The sequence below is a fragment of the Fistularia commersonii genome, chromosome 7, assembly GCF_037954325.1.
Source record: "Fistularia commersonii isolate RoL2024-O1a breed Wild chromosome 7, RoL_Fcom_v1.0, whole genome shotgun sequence".
Classification (NCBI taxonomy): Eukaryota; Metazoa; Chordata; class Actinopteri; order Syngnathiformes; family Fistulariidae; genus Fistularia; species Fistularia commersonii.
Window position 1 is genome coordinate 655,245 of NC_141290.1, and position 18,550 is coordinate 673,794.

Sequence of the window (18,550 nt, forward strand, 5' to 3'; positions counted from 1 at the left end):
GTCTACTCTGCTTAGGGGGCGGAGCTTTAACAGTCACCTGTCACACAGCTATGGGGAATTTTGTCCTCAATGAACCTGCTGACTGTTTTGGGAGAGCCTGGAGAAGCCAGGCAGGAGAACGTGGAAGCTGCAATAACGCAGACCATGTTTTGAAAAGGTGATCGTGACAGGGAGGTGAATTTGGCGGTGAGGAAGAGGAGGTTCTTACCTCTGCAGCAAAAAGACCACGGCTCACAACGCTCTGCAAGGAGAGAGAGTAACCTTCAGTGACCTCTCATGAGAACACACACACACACACACACACACACACACGCACACACACACACAGAATGGAACTCACCTGGTCTGCTGTGGTAAGAGCAAACACCCACTGCAACAAATACAAACCACAACAACAACAACAAACGAAGATGGGTTTCACAAAGCCCAGGAAAGGAGAGAAAACAGAATAATTAATTTGTAATTAATTTTGAATTAAAATGAACCAACAGATGGGAGTCTAACAGACCAGCAGTACTAAAACTACTCCCATAAACAGCTGGGGTTTGTTTTGATTTCCTAAAGCTTTTTGTAATTATCTGCCAACTTAGGGGTTGCCAGGTGTTGAATGAATGGTTTTATGATCATTATTATTTTATTGTTGAGATGGATACAGAAACGACAGCCTTCCTTTATCAGGAATCGTTCTCTGAGCTCCTTGAAAGCACCATGAGGTTTCACAAGCAGCGCGACACGAGAACCGTCATTTGCAAGGTTACAGAAGCGTTTTGATGGCGTGTGGATTCAGAGACGTCCTTGGATTAGCCACTGTTAGCATGAGGAATGTTCTCCACCACAAGACCATGTCTCTAACTCAACAGAAGTACGCTGATGAGTTTCTATACGATCTGACATCCCTAAAGTCCACACATCTGAACATCTCGTGAGCTTTGACATTTCCAAGATTGTGAAGGCCAAGGTGAAAACCAGGTGAAAGTTACCCGCAAAAAAGTAACCTTCCAGTTTCTGGGGTGAACTTCAGTTAGCTCCATGAGCTAGGGGCTAGCTTAGCGTGCTAATCCCGACCGACGGCAGCTTTTTAAAAGAAACCCATCGACACTCGGCCCGCGCGAAGGAGAGAATTTAAGAACCACCATGAGCACCGGGAACGTCAAGCTTTTTGGTGTTTAATGTGAAAGCAGACAAGAAAAGTACATCACATTTCATCAGTTTAGAAAAGACGATGAAGATGGAGCAACTGCGGCCTGAGTTACGCCTCTGCATGCCGGCGGCTAGCTTGACCGGCTAATACATCACATTAGCTATGCCGGCTGTTAGCTTCACAGAGTGGAATATTATTGCAAGATGAGCGACACCAGCCTTCTCTCGGACTGTTTTCAGAGTTAGCTCCTCGGCGTCGCCGGATGCAGAAGGACAAATCAGGCGCTGGACGGCGGTCCGGAGAGCGGTACGCCGTCAGAACATACAGGCGGGCTACAAAGGCGTTACGGTACAGTTTGAACACGAGCTGAAGCGGCTGGATGAGGCACACGCACGTTCCACCCGAGAGCATCGTTCCAAAGAAGGTCACCAACCCGGACGCAGAACGGAGGGGGAAGTGTTTCGTGGCTACGAAGTTAATTCTGTTGTTGACTGGCAACAAGCTAAATCTCGCAAATTATTTTGTAGCTATGAGATAGAGCCTTCACCAGTTAGCGGTTTCCTAATGATGTCAAATGAGACAAAATAAATCTCTTACTTCTAATTTAAAAATGAAATAAATAATGACAAACCTGACTGAACGCCACAAGCTAGCGCCTCATCTAAACAGACCTGCCTTCATCGCTCGTAAGGCTGCTGCACTTCCAGAGCCGTTCAGAGCCTTTCCGGTAAAACCACGTTCAACTTTCATGCCTTATCTGCAAAAAACAAGCTAAGTTACAAGGCGAAGGGGGGGTGAAACTTCTTTGGAAAAAAACTCTTGGGTGACATCAGACGTTAGACCTGGATTGTGTCCTGGAAAATATTCCGAACAATCACGGACGGGCGGCGTTTAGCTGTCGAACATCTTCTTGCGATCGGACTTGTCCTCGATGTTCTTGCGCCAGTCGCCCACGTCGCGGAGCTGCTTGTCCTGCGGAGACAGTTTAACAACACGGATTACATCGGAAGGAAACAACAGCACGGTTTGGATTCTTCCACTTTTTTTTTGCAGTTTAACATAAATGCAACTAAATGAGATGATCCACATTGACGTGCTGCTCTGATGAAGAAACCAAACTGAAGAACCCAGAGTACCAGTCCTCAAACTCCACGTTCTGCTGTTTGAGGTGGACCTAGATACAAATGTCCTTTCTGTAGGTTCTGCGAAGGTAAATCTGCCCTCAAAGTCATGCTTTTATAACATTTTTGTATTCTGTCATCCTAATTCAGGAGGTGGTCCAACCACCAGTCATCTTCCAACGATCTCCTCTGAGAACGGGAGCTGCTCACCTCCTCCTTGACCTCCTTCTTGACCTGCTTGAGGTTGGCCCTCAGGTCCATGTTGACGGTGTGCTTGGAGCCCAGCAGGGCCTTAAGCATGGCGTCGGCGGACATGCGGACCTTCTTCAGGCGGGGCCTCTTGAACTTTCCCCTCAGATCCACGATCTTGATGTTGAGGTCCCGGACCTTCAAAGAGGAGACAAGGTGGGGAGTTCTTGGTGCCAGTTTGTACTTGAAGAACAAACAAAATTCTGCCAGACTAAAGACGGGTGCCGCACCTCGCTGAGAACCAGGTTGAGCTTGAACTCTATGCAGTACCTCTCCTCCTCGCTGATGTCGATCTGCTGGTGAAGCTTCTGGCAAAGTTCCTGTGGAGAACATTGGACAATAAGTTTCAGCAAACCGGAGACTCTCGGATCCAGAAGAGAAATCTCATCTTTCCGGCTGGACCGGATCCATTCCTGTCACCTTGAGTCTTCTTCAGTTCTAAGACTGTGAGGGGTTTCAGATATTCAAACCCTTAACTGAAGGGTGGGGTGACCATGAAGACACCTTCTCACATGACAAGGACACACCTGGGAAGACCTTTGTGGTGACGAGGAACCACATGTTATCACGTTCTAATGTTTGACTGCTTCAGATTACGCCAATTCTCGAGTCTCAGTTACGTCATGGCCACGAAGTGTAAGTGGTTCCCAGGTTTTAAGGAGTTGCGTGGCCTCGAGGGACGGGGTTCCTCACCACTAGCTCCTCGGTGGAGTACGGCAGCTGCAGAGGAGGACACTTCTCCGCCAGGAACCTTTCCCTCTCGCCGGCCTTCTCTGTCGCCTCGACCTCCAGCAGGTTGTTGGCGACCACCAGCATGCAGCTCTGTGGACAACAGGCACTCCGCTGTTTGCTGGTCCTGCGATGTGTGTGTTTGAATATGTGTGTGTGTGCGTGCTCTCACCTTCAGAGTGTGTTTGCGTCGAGCAGAGAGTCTCTTCCTTCACACACAAACACAAGGAGATCACTGTTAGCAATTCAGGATTCAGCAGATTTAAAAAAACAAACCCAGTGAATCACAACATGTGTGACACACGCACACGCACACACACACACACACACACACACACACACACACACACACACACACACACACACACACACACACACACACACACACACACACACACGTGTGATATGGTTGTCACTTACTCGTCTGCCATGGCTGCAACAGGACTCCTATTTTCTGGGGGAAAAAAAAATAAAAAACCTCAAATGATGTTTGATGCGTGATCGAAAAAAAACAGATGACTGAATTGCTAACTGGTGACACACACACCCTATTTGTCATTAAATCAATAAAATCACTTTTTTATTGAATAAATACTTGTTTGTGTTTTGCCTAATTTGGCTGTTGACTGCATTTTTCTCCCTGGCCACTAGGAGGCTCCGTGAGCTGAAACTTAACCGACCCAATACTTGCGTCTGTGCTGCGGCAGGTTGAACACACACTACTTTAAAATCCTAACATTGAATAAAAAAATAAAATGACTGAATAGAAAAATTGCAACAGCCGATCACCGAGCACATCTGACATTTTCAGTCATTCCTGCCTGGGTGATGAAGATCCTCCACGATGGTAACATGTGATGACTCCAGCAGCGCAGTACCAACCTTCAGGCCGTGGCGAGAACGACAGGAGCCAGAGAAAAGAAAACACCCGAAGCTCTGGTACATCTAGCTAACACTCCCCATTAGCATTTCCATGCTAGTTAGGGAAATATTTTGCTAAATCCAAATGATTCATTGGATATAAAAGCAGTAGGGGAGGCTTGAATACCTGACATCCTGGCACCAAACATCAGACCCAGGCTTACATTCTAGCATAGCCCGAATGACCAGCTCCATCTGCTAAGGCTCCATGATGGAGGGGATTCGGCTGCTATTAAAAGTATGTCAGCAAAGCTCCTGATGGCTTGGAAAGAGCAGAGGAGGCCACGTGATCTCGTCCGTCCACAACAGAACGCCAGAAATGATGGAGACGCATTCTACGGGAGAAATGATACCGAGCTGCCCATATATGGAAGTACGTGTTCATGTGTGACTATCCACACGCTAATGCTAACACTACGGCTAACACATGCCTGGAAAACACGTTGGCATGGTTATTTAGCAAATTAGCAAAGACATCTAATCAAAATTATGAATACATTTGAATTGAATTGAGAATAATTTGCAGAAAAAAGATTTTTACATTAGCTAATCTGCTGGAAATGCTAAACGTTTGTGTGTGGCTCTCAGTCCGAGATCCTCCTCCTCCTAATTTTGCTAAAACCAAGAGGAATCATCATAAATAATAACGCTGACTTCTGATTCAGGAGTTCGAATAATAAGATGCCAGAAGACCAAATGTTCTTAAAGAGCGTCTGCCGGTTTGCAGAGGTTCCAAGGGCCCTGGAGGGGCTGGGATGGCGAAGCTGCCAGAGATGGAACCTTGGATTAAAGCTCTATTCCTGGAACCACAGCTGCTCCAAACATCTCCATTATGGAGGAGGAGGGGGCAGAAAGAGACCCCGCAGCTCGTCTTTAAAGAAAAGACGTCCAAGAGCTGGCCCGCAGACAAACGCCTGCCATGTGTAAACACTCGGACGGGGCATCTCCAAAGGGTATTATGGGATGCCTGTCAACATGAAGCCAAGGTGCTGGAATGGAACCCGGGGGGTAAATTTAGGTCCTGATTTTTTTTTTTTTTTTTGTCTTACTTGGGTGTGTATGTCTGGACGGGATGGTGGCGACCTGATACAGAGGAACATCCCCGGGACGATGAAGAAATTAGAGCATTGGTCCGATATAGCTGACCTTGAGGTCTTCGGATTAAACACAGGTACGCAGGAATAAAACTATAAACCGAATAAACAAGGGGGAATCCTGGAATCTACCGCTCCACCCATCAGCAGGCTACAAAGAATGACCTCAAAAACTGATCAAATTAAAAACTTGCTGTAAACATTTGCATGCATTTAAAAACTAGACCTTGAAGAATGTCAGAACTGAAAATTGTGTTGCATAAAAACAACAGTTAATGCTTGTGAATGTAAAGCCGGATGTTTCCAAAGCGGACTTTGTGAAGGTGAAAAGGTGGAAACGCCCCCAGAAGGATGGATTTAAAAACAACACGGGGGGACAGAAGAGAAGAAGTGGCCGCTTCTTTGTGCTTTTGAAAAGTTTAAAATGTAGTTATTTTAAAAAGTGGATAAATATAGCGTGACGGCTGCAGGTGCTTTGAGGGGATTTGGGGTGGCGGGCGGCATCACGTTAGGCCTGGTGTCCCCTCGCAGCGCCCGGTGCTGACAGCAGGATAAACACCGACGGATCAATTTTCCAGTTCAAGACTTGTAGCGGTGTAACGTTTCGGCCGGCGACATCATCAGGCAGTACATCTCCACATCTCCAGGGAGGGGCTTCAAAGCTGCTTTTAACCACTACTCACCCCGAGCCTCCGTCTGAGGATGATCCAGGCAACGGTTTTGAATGATTATTTCAATCTTTTAGCTTAGACTATGAACAGTACCAACATCGACATGAGTCAGAAGGGACTCAGGAGGATCTCACTGCAGACACTGACAAACGCTCTGGTTTGCAGTTGTAAAACAGTGGCACGAAGGAATCAGTAATTCCTGTTGAGGAGGACGCTCCCCAGACATTGGGACCTCATCAACACCTTCACGAAGCCACGTTAGATGCTAAAGGGTAAACGGGGGGGTCAACGGACTTCTTCTGTAATTAAAAAAACACATCGGGGAGATCCAAGGAAGAGCAAATGCACAAAACAGGAAGTTGTCGTTTGAGGACACTTGGAGACCTGACAACTGTGAACCACAAAAAGGCGACACCGACAAACACAAGCAGAGGAGATAACCGGGGATGTCTCTGCATTGCACTAGACGAACCCCCACTGTCCCCATATGAGGACACCCTCTAGCTAAATTTGCTTTTTGGTAACATTTAAAACAAAAACTAGCAACAGCTAACTAGTAACAAGCTAACATGCTGCTACTTCGGAGATGCCCATTCCAGGACACTGGCATTTAACCATGCAATGCCCCCACATGACACGAGCCCCTGCAGGGGGGTAAAAATAAACGACTTGAACAAAGATTTCATGTTCAAAGACAAATTATTTTTAAAACCTATCCAGATACCCAGGGGACATCAGACATGCAGAGCAAAGTCAAGATCCAGGAAGGAAAATGATGAAGGTGAAGATCAGAGTCCAGGAAACCCAGAGGAAACAAGGAGACACACAAAACAAGTTCACAAATGGACAATTCTTGAAGATGATACACCGAAAGCCCAAAGGAGGATGTCTTTCACTTTCGAGCTACTGAATAACTAACTTTCAAAATAAAATCGCAAGCGCAAGCAGTGAGACCAGATAATGGGGAGGAAAAATAAACGAGAATGGTTGAATATCAAACCGGTTCGCAGCACCCGATGAGACTCTGTGCTAAAATTAATCTGACTTTTCAGCACCGACCCCTGGACACACAACTCCAATGTACCGATCAAACAAACGCCTCAGCCGGCAAGATCCTCAGCCCTCCTACCTCCTCAGAGTGAAAACCCCTTTCAGACGCCGGCACACGGTCCGAGTCGTGGCCCCACCGGCACGGAGAAGGTATATATTGCAGGATGAGGTGGGCCCCCTAAATCCCCTGGTCTCTCTTTATGGCAGGGGATTAGCGGTCAAACCAATGGGCTGACAAGGTCATGAAATACAGTACAGCGTCACCTGCCCCCTTCCTCGCCTCGCCTTCTTATAAATAACCCGCCCTTTAAGATTCTTATCTGTATTATCTTCTGCCGCCCGCTCCAGAACCGGGGGACGTGATTGAACCGCACTGGCATGTCAGCATTTACCATTAGCGTACACACACATACAAACACAAGCACAAGCACACGCACACGCACACACACACACAACTTAAAAATTAACTGGGAATTAGTAAGAATTGGATTTTATATGCTTGTAAACATATATTTGCACATATATGTTCACTTTTCATTCATTGGTTATTAGGGGAGTGAGCCAATCCCTGCTGAGGGGCGGGGTTTAAACTGGGTGGGTCACCTGTCAATCACCGGGCCACATAAAGAGACATCCAACTGTTTACTCCATCATTCACACCTGACAATTTAAGGCCTACACTGAGAACAAATGAATGATTACATGAATGGGAGCAGCTACATGCTTAAAATGAACTCACGGTCTTGGAAACACCACGCTGCATCTCGGCTTCATACCTGGGATGAGAGAAGAAAACCATAAGACCAAAATAAACAGAAAAAAAATGTCAAAAAAGAAAAGATGGAGAGAGAGAAGAGTATTAAAAAGACTTGACCCACCTCACAGCGTGGACGCCGGTGGGCGGTGAAAATCCCCTCAGGCAACGGATTCCATCCTCCTCCAAGCAGCAAATCTAATGTTACTGCAGTACAGTGTCAAAATTGAAAGCCCCGAGGGGTACATTCTCTCTCGGGTAGATTCTGGCGCCCCCTGTGGCTGTAGGCGGTACGTGCTCAGCGCCAGGAACATTTTCAAGGACTTCTCCTTGTTAAAGAGCCGATGGCAGATCAATTTGAGATTAAGAATTAAAATATGAGGATGGCAGTAGTCTAGCTAGGTCTACTGTGGTGAGGATAATAAACTGGTCTAGCTAAGTGATGTGATACTGGACAAACGAGGTGACATGATGAGGTTTCACAATGTAAAACTATTTCAGATACACACCAAATAATCTGAGGCCAGCGGGGTCAGAAGATTCTTTATAAGAAAGAACAGATTTATTTGGATGAATGGAAATGTACTTTTTCCCAAAAAGCTTGAATGACAAATATGCTAATTTGACAAAAGCTCAGGTATCAGGAGGTTAGTGAGGTAGAAACTCTCCTTGTCACCAACCTTGATTTTCTACTGATCTATGTTATGTGATCATTGTGTCAAACACATGGAAGATATACCTTTTTCCTTCTTTTCCTCAAGTTGCTCTTCTTTGATTACTTTCAATTTAATTTCAATGCACGGTTGATGACCAAACACCTTGGTTTCTCGCTCACATCTTACTTCCGAGCTAGTTCGAGGTAGCAGGTAGCTCACTTGCTAACTGAATAAACCAATTGTGAGACAAACAGTGACGACAACCACGACATCCAACAACAGCATGCTGTCTACACTAATGTTCCCAGGGCAGGGCTAGCTGAGGGCCCTAGCAGCATTGTGGCTATCATTAGCCCCTGTTTAGAGGTTTTAACATGGGTGAAAACAAGACAAATGACGAGCTACACACCTGCTATGTGACTGTAATACTGCCCCTGCTGGTGGTTTTCGACTGATATTTTTCAGCTTACTGCTAATACATCTTATTTTGAGGACATTAATCTGACAGACAGGCTTCCTTGACAGTGGATAATTTATTGAAAACTATCTGCAGTTTACATGGGCAAGTCATGGGCTACTTGAAATTGGCTGGAGGGTTCAACCCTGCTGCACCACCTCCATCTCCTCCACTATTTTATACACATTTTCATGCTGCATGTAAAGAACCGGAGAGAAAATAAGTGCAAAAATTAAATAAGCTGGAGGAGGGTCTATCTTGCGAGTGCTAAACTAGTTGTCTCAGTTTCAGAAAGCAAATATAAATGTGATAAACTCTAACAATGTCAAGTAAATAAAGAATCAGCACTGCCTGATGCTCACCAAGGAAACACAAATGTTCATTCTCTATCTGTGGTTATATTTGGATGGAGTCCCAACGTTGGAGATGGGTGGAGTGTGTTGTAGCCCTCACATTCACCCGTGAGGTTCAGGCTGTTTTATTGACCCACATTTGCTTTATGAATGTCAGAAAGCTGGAAAAAAAAAGCTGCAGATTTGTTTGTTTTTCAAAGAAGGGAAAGAAAGAACCTCAGATTCAAGCCTCGGCCTCAAACATCTTCTTCCTGCCGTCCATGCCGGACTTGTCCTCCACGTTTTTGCGCCAGTCTCCTACGTCACGCAGCTCTTTCTCCTGCAACACAAACACCCAGAACGTGACTCCTCACTGCTTCAGGTGGAAATGGATGGCAAAGACACAGATGACGTGATCTTGCTAGATGCCTTCCACTGGAAGGAACAATTCCATTTGCAGGGGAACCCTCACCTCCTCCTTGACCTCCTTCTTGACCTGCTTGAGGTTGGCCCTCAGGTCCAGGTTGACGGTGTGCTTGGAGCCCAGCAGGGCCTTCAGCATGGCGTCGGCCGACATGCGGACCTTCCTCAGGACCGGTTTCTTGAATTTTCCCATCACGTCCTGGACCTTGATCTTCAGGTCGTCAATCTGGAGGAGAAAGGTGGATCCCAGGAGCTGATGAATACTGCCGACCGCTATGGGACAAAACTACTAAAACACCCCCCTTTCCTATCAAATTATTGATCTGCAGCTGAGGCCGATCGATGTACATAAACAAGAAGGTCACTGGCTCGGCGTAGGAGCCTGACTGGGTTCTTAGCATGTTCTTCATGGGTTCTCCAGGTTCTTTGAACTCTAAATTGTCCATCGGTGTGAACGAGAAGGTGAATGGTTGGACGTCTCTATATGTGACCCTGCGATTGACAGCCGACTGTCCGGGACGTTTTTATCTATTTTACCTCCTTGTTGGTTTTGTTGACCTTCATCTCCAGGTCGTACCGTTCCTCGTCAATCACATCAATCTTGTGGTGAATCTCCCTGCAGTACTCCTGAGAAGCGGCATCCGGTAACCACGGGTCACAAAACTTAAAAGATCCCACGTATAACAGCATTTGATAGATACTTAAGAAATGAATGATTGGTTTGCTAAAGATTAGCGAGGAACTGCGGATGCCCCGCCCCCGTCAACCAGCGTGGCGTGATGTCGGTGAGGGCACCTGCAGCTCCTGCATGCCGCGGGGGAAAGACAGGGGAGGGCAGCTGTCGGCCATGTAGCGCGTCTTCTCCAACGCCCGCTCCTCCTCCTCCTTCTCCAGCAAGACTTTGGCAATGGACAACATCAGACTCTGGTGGAGGGCGGGCATCAATGGGTGGGACATCGCCATGGAAATGCACGTGACTGATATTAAATGATCAAGGGAGAACTTTTTCTTACCTTCAGTTGATGCTTCCGACTCGATGACATCTTTTTCCTGAAAGTTTGGGAGAACGGCAACTTGTTACCACAAAAAAATAAGCAAAATAGAAAAAAATAAATGTAATTGTTTAGTAAATCAACCTGGATTTTTTTAAATTCATTTTTAATGCATACATGAGCACAGGATGAGAACGTAGACACGGGCCGAGTGTGTATCTATAATCACATGTGTGTGTTTGTGCGAGTGTGAGGTTCCAGACAGAAATACTTACTCCGACATCTTGGCGTTTCTTCGAGTTCAAGCTCTGCTGATTGAAAGGACACACACACACACACACACACACACACACACACACACACACACACACACACACACACACACACACACACACACATATAAATACATACACACATACACAAACAGATGAGTGATAGATGGCAGGCAACAAATGTTATGGAAACGTGTGTGTGTGTGTGTGTGAGGGGGTAACATTTGCATGGGGGGTTGTGTGCTTAGGATGGAGTGTATGTAGAAATATCTTGTTCTGATATTATCTGTGTGTGTGTGTTTGTGTGTGTGTGTGTGTGTTGGAGGGGGAAGTCACAGTGAAGACCACCAGCCAGGAAACTTTGAGAAATAATAAGGGGGAACATGATCGGAAGCGAAGCGGCTTCAGGCTGAACCTGCAGTCTAAAAGCAGGAGTGACTTATCCCATCTGTCAGCAGGGTTGTGAATCCTGGAAGATGGTCAGAAAACACCTGATATGACCAAGCAACCACAATCACATACGCACCGAATTTCATCTCATTTCTCTTTCTCGCTGATTGTTACGATCGCAGATGGGTTCTGCATTGCAGGAAGTGGAAGAGTTTGGACGGCTCGCTCTGTGGAACATGTCAATCAAGCCCCGTCCAATCAGCTCTAGTTCGCAATGACACAGTTTCTGTGGCAACAGCAAAAACATTGGCAGGGGAAAAAAAGCCCAAAAGAAAACCTGGCCTGAATGAAATTGGCCGCGTCCGTGAAGTCGGATCCTCGTGGGGGGGGGGCCAGAGGCCCAAACCAAACAGATACTTAAGACCATTCGTCACGGCGTCAGCACTCAGCTGTGAGTGTTTTTTTTTTTTGCAGACCCGTGTTCTTCAAGTTCCCAAGAAGGTTCTCAACCCAAACACCAAACCAGGGACACATTTACAACTCCACTTGCCAAGCAAGACGCGAACCTCCGCCTCAAAAAGCAGACCCACAGCAGCTGACTCACAAGTCATTCACATGCTCAGTTTTCAGGGAATTCTTTACTCGGTTCAAATATCTTCATCGCAGTACTTTGTCCATGTGAGTATAATATGTGTATAATGTGCACGTCAAGCAAGATCATTTATATAATGAGTACTTCAAGCAAAGGAAACAGCTTTCCAGGGACAGCGAGGACTGTATTTATCACTATGGCAGACACACGCGGGAACACCGAGAACCAGAACGAGACATTTCCAATAAAGACCAAGTATACTTATTGATTCTATTTAGGGCTTGTTACTCAGAGAACACAAAGGGCAACAAAATAGAAGATGAATAAACTCCATCACAATGTTTTATTGCACAGATCAGAGTGTTTAAGCTGTTTACCCTCACAAACCTGCTACATGTTGCCCCTGACAACAGACAAACAAGACATCTATCATTTCTTTTGAAAATTCTGTCATGTCCTTCGCCTTTTCCATCTTCTTCAGAGTAGTTTTCATTACTTATCCCGTGACTTTTATTTACCCTTTTCCTTCTTGATGTAAATGTATTTAATTCATGTTTCTAATGTTTTTCCAGAAAGTTGGGTGTAATTTTCCCACGTTAAACCCTCTTGAGTTTGGAGCCATAGCCAATCTAAATATACCCAGTTGTGATTCCACAGTTTGTTTTAGGTAATCTCTCTTTCATTTGTCACACAGCAGAAAAACACGTTTCAAAAGCCAGGTTTCATCACCGTTTCTTATCATACCTGCCCCTGCTCTCGTGATTTGTAACCACGGCTGCTTTCGCGTCCCTGTTGATCCAGAATTCCAGGAATACAAGAGTTGCATTGAGCCGTCAGACGTATTAAATCAGCTCTGACGCCTCGATAAACACTGAGATTATCACTTTCCAAAACTAGACTACACTTCCGACAGCGCGCCAACCAAATATTTCACTTTGCTAAGGACTCCCCTGCGGGGGCCGTCACCTACCAGGACCCCTGTCGCCCTGCATCCTTCTCCTGCATCAAAAACACAAGGTTTGCACAAGGTTTGCGGTCAGAAGAGCACACAGAGAGGTTCCTCACCTTTGGAGCGGCAGGACGGGAGCGAGGCGAGCGTGAGATTTGGGAGTGCCCAAGGTTTGGCACAGAACTTGGTATTTATCCTATTCCCAAACGCCCGAGGAAACCCCATCGTTCTCGTTATGGAAGTTTACTTTCTTACAGACCAATGGGCTCTGCAGCCTCTGTAATAGTATATCTGTAACCCCCTGCCCCCCTCCCCAAACCCCCGCATGCCTTATAAATAACCCCTTCTGGATTGTTTTGCTGATTACTTTATTCTCTGCCAACGTCCCAAAAAAGCACAAAGCCCTGTGGCAAAAGTGGGCAGAATTCTGCAAACGGAGGCAAAAACAAATAATAATAAACAGGCAGACCATGACGATCGAATGACTCTGCTGAGCTAATCATATCAAAACAGGGCTGGACTCCAAGGTGGTAGTTGGGGGTGGGGTGGGAGGGGTGGGGGGCACGGCAGGAGGCGATGAAAGTCAGGGGAACAGCAGCTGGGATGGATGGACGGATACACGGACGGAAAAGTCATTGTGGAGTTTCTAGACATTTAAGACGCGCTAATGGAAGCCATTAGGAAAGGGGAGTAGGGGAGCCTGGTGGGGGGTGGGGAGGTCTTGATAGCTGAGGTCGCCCAGGATCGTCAGTGATGAGAGGCAGCAGAACAAACAGTAGCGCAGAGGAACTCTGACATTAGGATGTAGACAGATGGAGGAACATGCTGGTTGAAAGTGCAGGCACTGTGTCTTGCAGGGGGTGGAGAAGACAATTCATCATTCTTCAACCTTCTGTCAAGGTTCCCCTTCAACTGTGTGCAGGGTTTACAGTACCCTGTGAAGAATTGACTCCACAGACAGCCTGCACATTCACATGGCCCTCTCCTCCATCTATCTCCTCAGCATCCATCGAAATCAACAACACTCACCCTGAAGCTCCCCTTTACTGTCCCCAGTGCAAACATGGATGTCCCTGGCAGCAGACAGCGTTGAGCCCACGCTGCTCTGTCTGTGACATCACGGCGAGGTCACCGAGCCCGCCTTGTAAATGGGATGTTCTTACACAGCTACTGTCTGGAGCAGGCTGGCGGAGATGGACATGGCCATCCTGATCTACGTCATTGTTCTGTTTTTCTTCACTCTCGGGGTCTTCATTAGTGCCGAGGTTAGGAAATCGATGTCTTTAAGGAAGAAGCTGTGAACCCTCCCATTGATGTGAAAAGTATGTTGCTTCTTGCGGCATTTGTTTTTAGATACTTAAGCATCAATTACATTAGTAGTAGCTTTGTTGTTTTAGCATTAGCAAACAACTAGAATTACAGGCAAGAGCAAGACCTCTGTGACTTTGCATCCGGTTACTCAACTTTCCTGCACCGACTTACAGCTGCTCCTTTTCTAACTGCTGTTTGTGAAACAGAAACAAAATTGGGCTGAAAATTGCTGAAGGTCAGACAAAAGGCGAGGTGAAAGTTGTCCATCTTGGGGGGGATTCTGGTCACAGACAGCGCCAGAACCTCACAGTGAGCAACAAGGTTTCGGTGCACTGAAAAGTACTTAGGTGGATGGATGGCAAGTAGGTGTACACACCCTACTCCAGCATCCTCCCCTTGTAAAGTTAAGGCCTTCATTACCACCTCAGATCTGACAGGCTTCTTGATCAACGTCATAATCCTAATCACAGTCTCATCGAATGTCACAGCCCCCCCTTAAAGCACAGGACACACACACACGTGCTGTTGAACTGATGACATCACTTCCCAGGCTATAAATGGAAGCAGGTACCACCGGGTGGGTTGGAACAGCCAGGCTTCTCCCTGCCCCCTCCCTCCGACCGTGAATGGCGGACATGACCCTGTGCCTGATCATCCTGTCCCTCGTTCTTACCTTCACCGTCAGTTTTGCTGTAGGTTTCATGACTGAGCGTCTGGTCACTGCCGTCAGCGCCTGGTCACAGTGATGGAGCTGCCACCCCCCTTCACAGGGCGAGAGTTCCTGGTTTACCTTCTATGACGTTGCAGTGCTTCATGGTCATGATATCACAGCTTTCTGCAGCTTCCCCTTTTGAAATCATGCAGTCCAGCTGGTGATAAAGTCCATTTTGGACCCACCTGTAAGGCAATGCTTCTGAGAAGCATCTTAGTGTACCACCAAGGTCCTCACAGCGTGCACTGCATCCTCCCTGCTTGGCTCTAAAGTTACAGGAAATGAGATCTCGATCATTTTTGCAGATTTTTATTTAAAACAATTATTGGACAGGAGGGGAAAACACATCCTGGGGTTTTCAAGCTGAAAGTATTTTTGAGGGGTTATTTTTTCATATTTTAATTACTCCAGTCTTTTCAAACAAAAGTACTTTTTGCCGACCTTTAGGCTAGTTCTTGGTGATGTTGGAGACTCAACTACTTTAAAGGTCAGAAAACATCACCAGACATTACAAACACATCATAGGAGGCCCACTGGACATCTACCCTCCAAAATAAAAGCTGTGAAACTGCATCCTGTTTTCAAACTTCTTGATTCAAATTTCTAACTTTTGTAGTAACTTTTAAATAAAATCCCAACACCTTGAGCAAGATAATGAAGGCATATAAACGATGAAAACACTCCCTTTATAAAAATCAGATATCCATGCAAGCATTCCTTTGTCAATGCAATATTGAATAGATATATCTCAAGTTTTAGGACCAAACTTGACCACCGTTTTAAGCTTATCAATCTACACTGGTAAGCCAATGAGCTGTCAGGAGCTAACTGTTTCACAGAAACAATCAGAAATGTACTTTTATCACTGGAAATACATTGCAGATATTTCCATGTTAAAATATCGGATGTGAGGATCATAACTTAGGCTGACACTGGCTTTAATAATGAAATATATCAGAGAACCGTGTTTTACCCAGGTCTCGTCTATCGATTTACTTCCAGGTGTATCTTGTTAAGCTAATCAAGCTACACAACAATAGCCTTTAGCTGTAAGCTAGCTTGCAAAAATGAGCAAAAAAAGCATTATTGTCCATCTCCTTTTTTCCCCCCATCTATCATATTCGTGGAAGAAATTCAGAATAGGTGACAAGTGATAGTTAAAGCAACCCTGTTTTACGTCGAGCAGCACAGTTTGAGAGAGGCACTGTCTCTGGATCTATCTTGTTGGGCTAACAATGACACAGCACTATGGCTAGTTGGTAGCTAGCTGTATTGCGCTAATCAGAATTACACTTTGTGTCCCCATTACATAAATTTCCACGTTAAAATATCACAAGAGATGTTAATTACTGTGCTGAAGGCAATTTTACTCCAAATATATATTTGAAAACTGTTTTACCAAGATCTATCCACTTGCGGTGCCTCCTATGCTAGTCGGGCTACACAGCCGTGTGAACAGTGAGTCTTCTCTTCAACAATTGACACTGGAAAGACTCAGTATGTAGCCTCGGGGGCACAAGAAAGTTTTCATTTTCATTAGATGTGATGGAACAATTTTTTTTTCCACATGAAAAAACAAAAATGTCAGAATCTTCTCCGCTGTTATTAAACCCAAAACAATGTAAGGACGTTCAAATTTCTCGGGAAACGGTTGTAGTTGCAGGCTGGCAGCGCGTGCCAGCTAATCAGCGAAGGAGGGAAAAGCCCGCCCTGTGATTGGCTGAGAGCGAACCGACGCTCGCTGTGGTTTCAGTGGGTGCTAACGCTAGCGGCTAAGCGGCTAGCGTGTTCGCGGACGGTCCGGTAACGGAGCCGGTGGTTCTGCGCGTCTCTCCGGTATTAGCCAAAAGTATTGTAGTGTCGGGAGAAGTAGTTTCAAGTTGCTTTATAAAAGTTTTTTTTTTTTTTTTTTTTTTAACTGAAAACGGAGCGGCTCACGGAGGACGGACTGAACCAAAATTCTACCGCCGGGGGTGGCTCGGCGGGTTTCAATTGTATGAGGATTTCTAAGGATGTCTAAGGATTTCTTTTTTTTTTAAGAACATTTATTTCCAGACCAGGGACAGATGATGGGACACGGAATAGCAGCGGAGGGAGTACCGAGCCGAAACACCCGCTGCTCCTATGACGGTAGGACCTGCAGGACCAACGGCCTCCTTACCTTCTGCCGGCGCCATTTGTTTTCAACAGCGGTTTATATAGCCTGCTGATGGTGCGTTCACGTTCTACGCGTATGTTCGGAAAAGTCAACTGCGGCTTGAAACGAGTTCCGTGAATGAAATGTGCCGTTTATTTACATTTAATTTCCATTATATTGTTACATTAGGCTGCTGCTTGAGACATATCGGATGGTGCATGATAGAGTTTTACATTTTATATTTTCTCCTCCCAAGTTTAAGAATAATAAAAATAAGAATAACTTTATTTACCTCGAAGGAAATTGTTGTGCCAGAGTTTCAAGTAAAACATAACAATAATAAATAATAGTAGGAAATCGTATAAACAGTATAAAAAAGGGGGGAGAATAAGAAATACAAATAAAACTATAAAGTGTCAAAGTAGCAAGTCAAGGCTATAAAGTGTCTTAAGATCTTAAGTACAAATGTAGCACTTCTCTAACCCTGTTATGAGGTCAGCGCCCTGGGTCGATAATTATTCCCCTTTTTGTGGTAAAATGTATTTACCCCTTCTTCAAGATCACAAAAAAATAGGAAACAAATAGCCGAAGCACTTTACAAAAATAACTTGTAATTTATTAAACAGAAATAAGAATGCGTCAGAAAAAAAATAAAAATGAAATTATGAACCTTTGTATAACACTTTAAATTGTGGGCCCACACCTACACACCAGCTGGTGGTCAGATAGAAAAATTAAAGAAAAATAAACCCCCAGTTGCAGGCCTGATAGACGCTGAAGAACGTACAGGCTCTTTAATTTGGTTGGTAGGAGAAAAATAAGAGGCGAATTCTCCCTCTTTGAGCACAGTCAGTCAGCAAAATGAAAAGAAGTACTCAAGCTTGGAGAAGAATCAATGTCAGCGTTCTTTATTTCAGCTCCTGACCCTGTTGACTGGAGGAGTCGGCCGTTTGCCTCGTGGCCAGAGGAGCTACCAGGCTTTTCCTGGTCACCTGGAGCGCTATCTGGGCTGCCGTGGATTAGCGTCCGCGGTTAGCGATCCAGTTAGCTTAGCCAGCTAACTAACACGACGGCAAAGTCCTTCTTTGGCGTCGTCACCGTTTTTTTTTTCTTTGCTGTGCCGCAGTCCAGTCACTGTAGCAGGTAAAGTGCTTGACCGCTCGGCACTTTACATCAAGAAGAACCTGAACGTTTTCAGTCCAGGATGTCCTGCAGGTGCAGCTGCCGCAGAGCCACACGCCCAATCACAAGTAGCAAAAGAAACATTAAATTTCCCAGGGGTTACACAAAGATTTTGAGATTCCCTGTGGCTGAAGGGAGAGGAATTAAAAAAGTCTGATAGCCTCAGGTAGGAAAGACCTCCTGTGGCGTTCAGTGGAGCTCCTTGGTGGTATCAGTCTACGACTGAAAGAGCTCTGACAGGACGTCAGTGTCCGTGCAGGGGGTGATGGACGTTGTCCATGATGCTGAGGAACTTCTCTGACACCTGCACAACAGACTCCAGCTCCACTCCCAGGACAGATCCAGCTCTCCTGATGAGCTTGTTGAGTCTGTTGGTGTCAACTGTCTTGATCCTGCTGCCCAGCACACAACAGCG

At 45.7% G+C, this 18,550-nt stretch overlaps 2 protein-coding genes across 3 annotated transcripts; both read right to left on the bottom strand.

Annotated features, from left to right (window-relative positions):
• Positions 1-1,150: 1,150 nt before the first annotated feature.
• On the bottom strand, positions 1,151-7,142 carry LOC147232301 (troponin I, fast skeletal muscle-like). The gene is made up of 7 exons (XM_086149048.1): positions 7,056-7,142; positions 3,661-3,694; positions 3,413-3,449; positions 3,205-3,333; positions 2,742-2,831; positions 2,473-2,649; positions 1,151-2,113 (listed from the first exon to the last, which is right to left on the bottom strand). Exons 2-7 carry the CDS (start codon positions 3,669-3,671, stop codon positions 2,033-2,035), a joined length of 525 nt encoding a protein of 174 aa, XP_086005174.1. The 5' UTR covers positions 3,672-3,694; positions 7,056-7,142; the 3' UTR covers positions 1,151-2,032.
• A 1,762-nt stretch (positions 7,143-8,904) lies between these two features.
• Positions 8,905-12,980, bottom strand: LOC147232302 (troponin I, fast skeletal muscle-like). 2 transcript variants are annotated; one of them, XM_086149046.1, is made up of 7 exons: positions 12,910-12,980; positions 10,866-10,898; positions 10,612-10,648; positions 10,394-10,522; positions 10,136-10,225; positions 9,648-9,824; positions 8,905-9,515 (listed from the first exon to the last, which is right to left on the bottom strand). In XM_086149046.1, exons 2-7 carry the CDS (start codon positions 10,871-10,873, stop codon positions 9,420-9,422), a joined length of 537 nt encoding a protein of 178 aa, XP_086005172.1. In that variant the 5' UTR covers positions 10,874-10,898; positions 12,910-12,980; the 3' UTR covers positions 8,905-9,419. The 2 variants fall into 2 exon arrangements, with proteins under 2 accessions (XP_086005172.1, XP_086005173.1); XM_086149047.1 differs by having other exon boundaries at positions 10,866-10,901; positions 12,910-12,963.
• Between the last annotated feature and the right edge of the window lie 5,570 nt (positions 12,981-18,550).

Coding starts and splice junctions, on each gene's coding strand:
- LOC147232301 (XM_086149048.1), bottom strand. Junction 3,334..3,412: donor GACGCAAACACACTCTGAAG/GTGAGAGCACGC, acceptor TGTTGTCCACAG/AGCTGCATGCTGGTGGTCGC. Junction 2,650..2,741: donor TCAACCTGGTTCTCAGCGAG/GTGCGGCACCCG, acceptor TCCTCTTTGAAG/GTCCGGGACCTCAACATCAA.
- LOC147232302 (XM_086149046.1), bottom strand. Junction 10,523..10,611: donor GTCGGAAGCATCAACTGAAG/GTAAGAAAAAGT, acceptor GCCCTCCACCAG/AGTCTGATGTTGTCCATTGC. Junction 9,516..9,647: donor AGAAGGAGGTCAAGGAGGAG/GTGAGGGTTCCC, acceptor TTTGTGTTGCAG/GAGAAAGAGCTGCGTGACGT.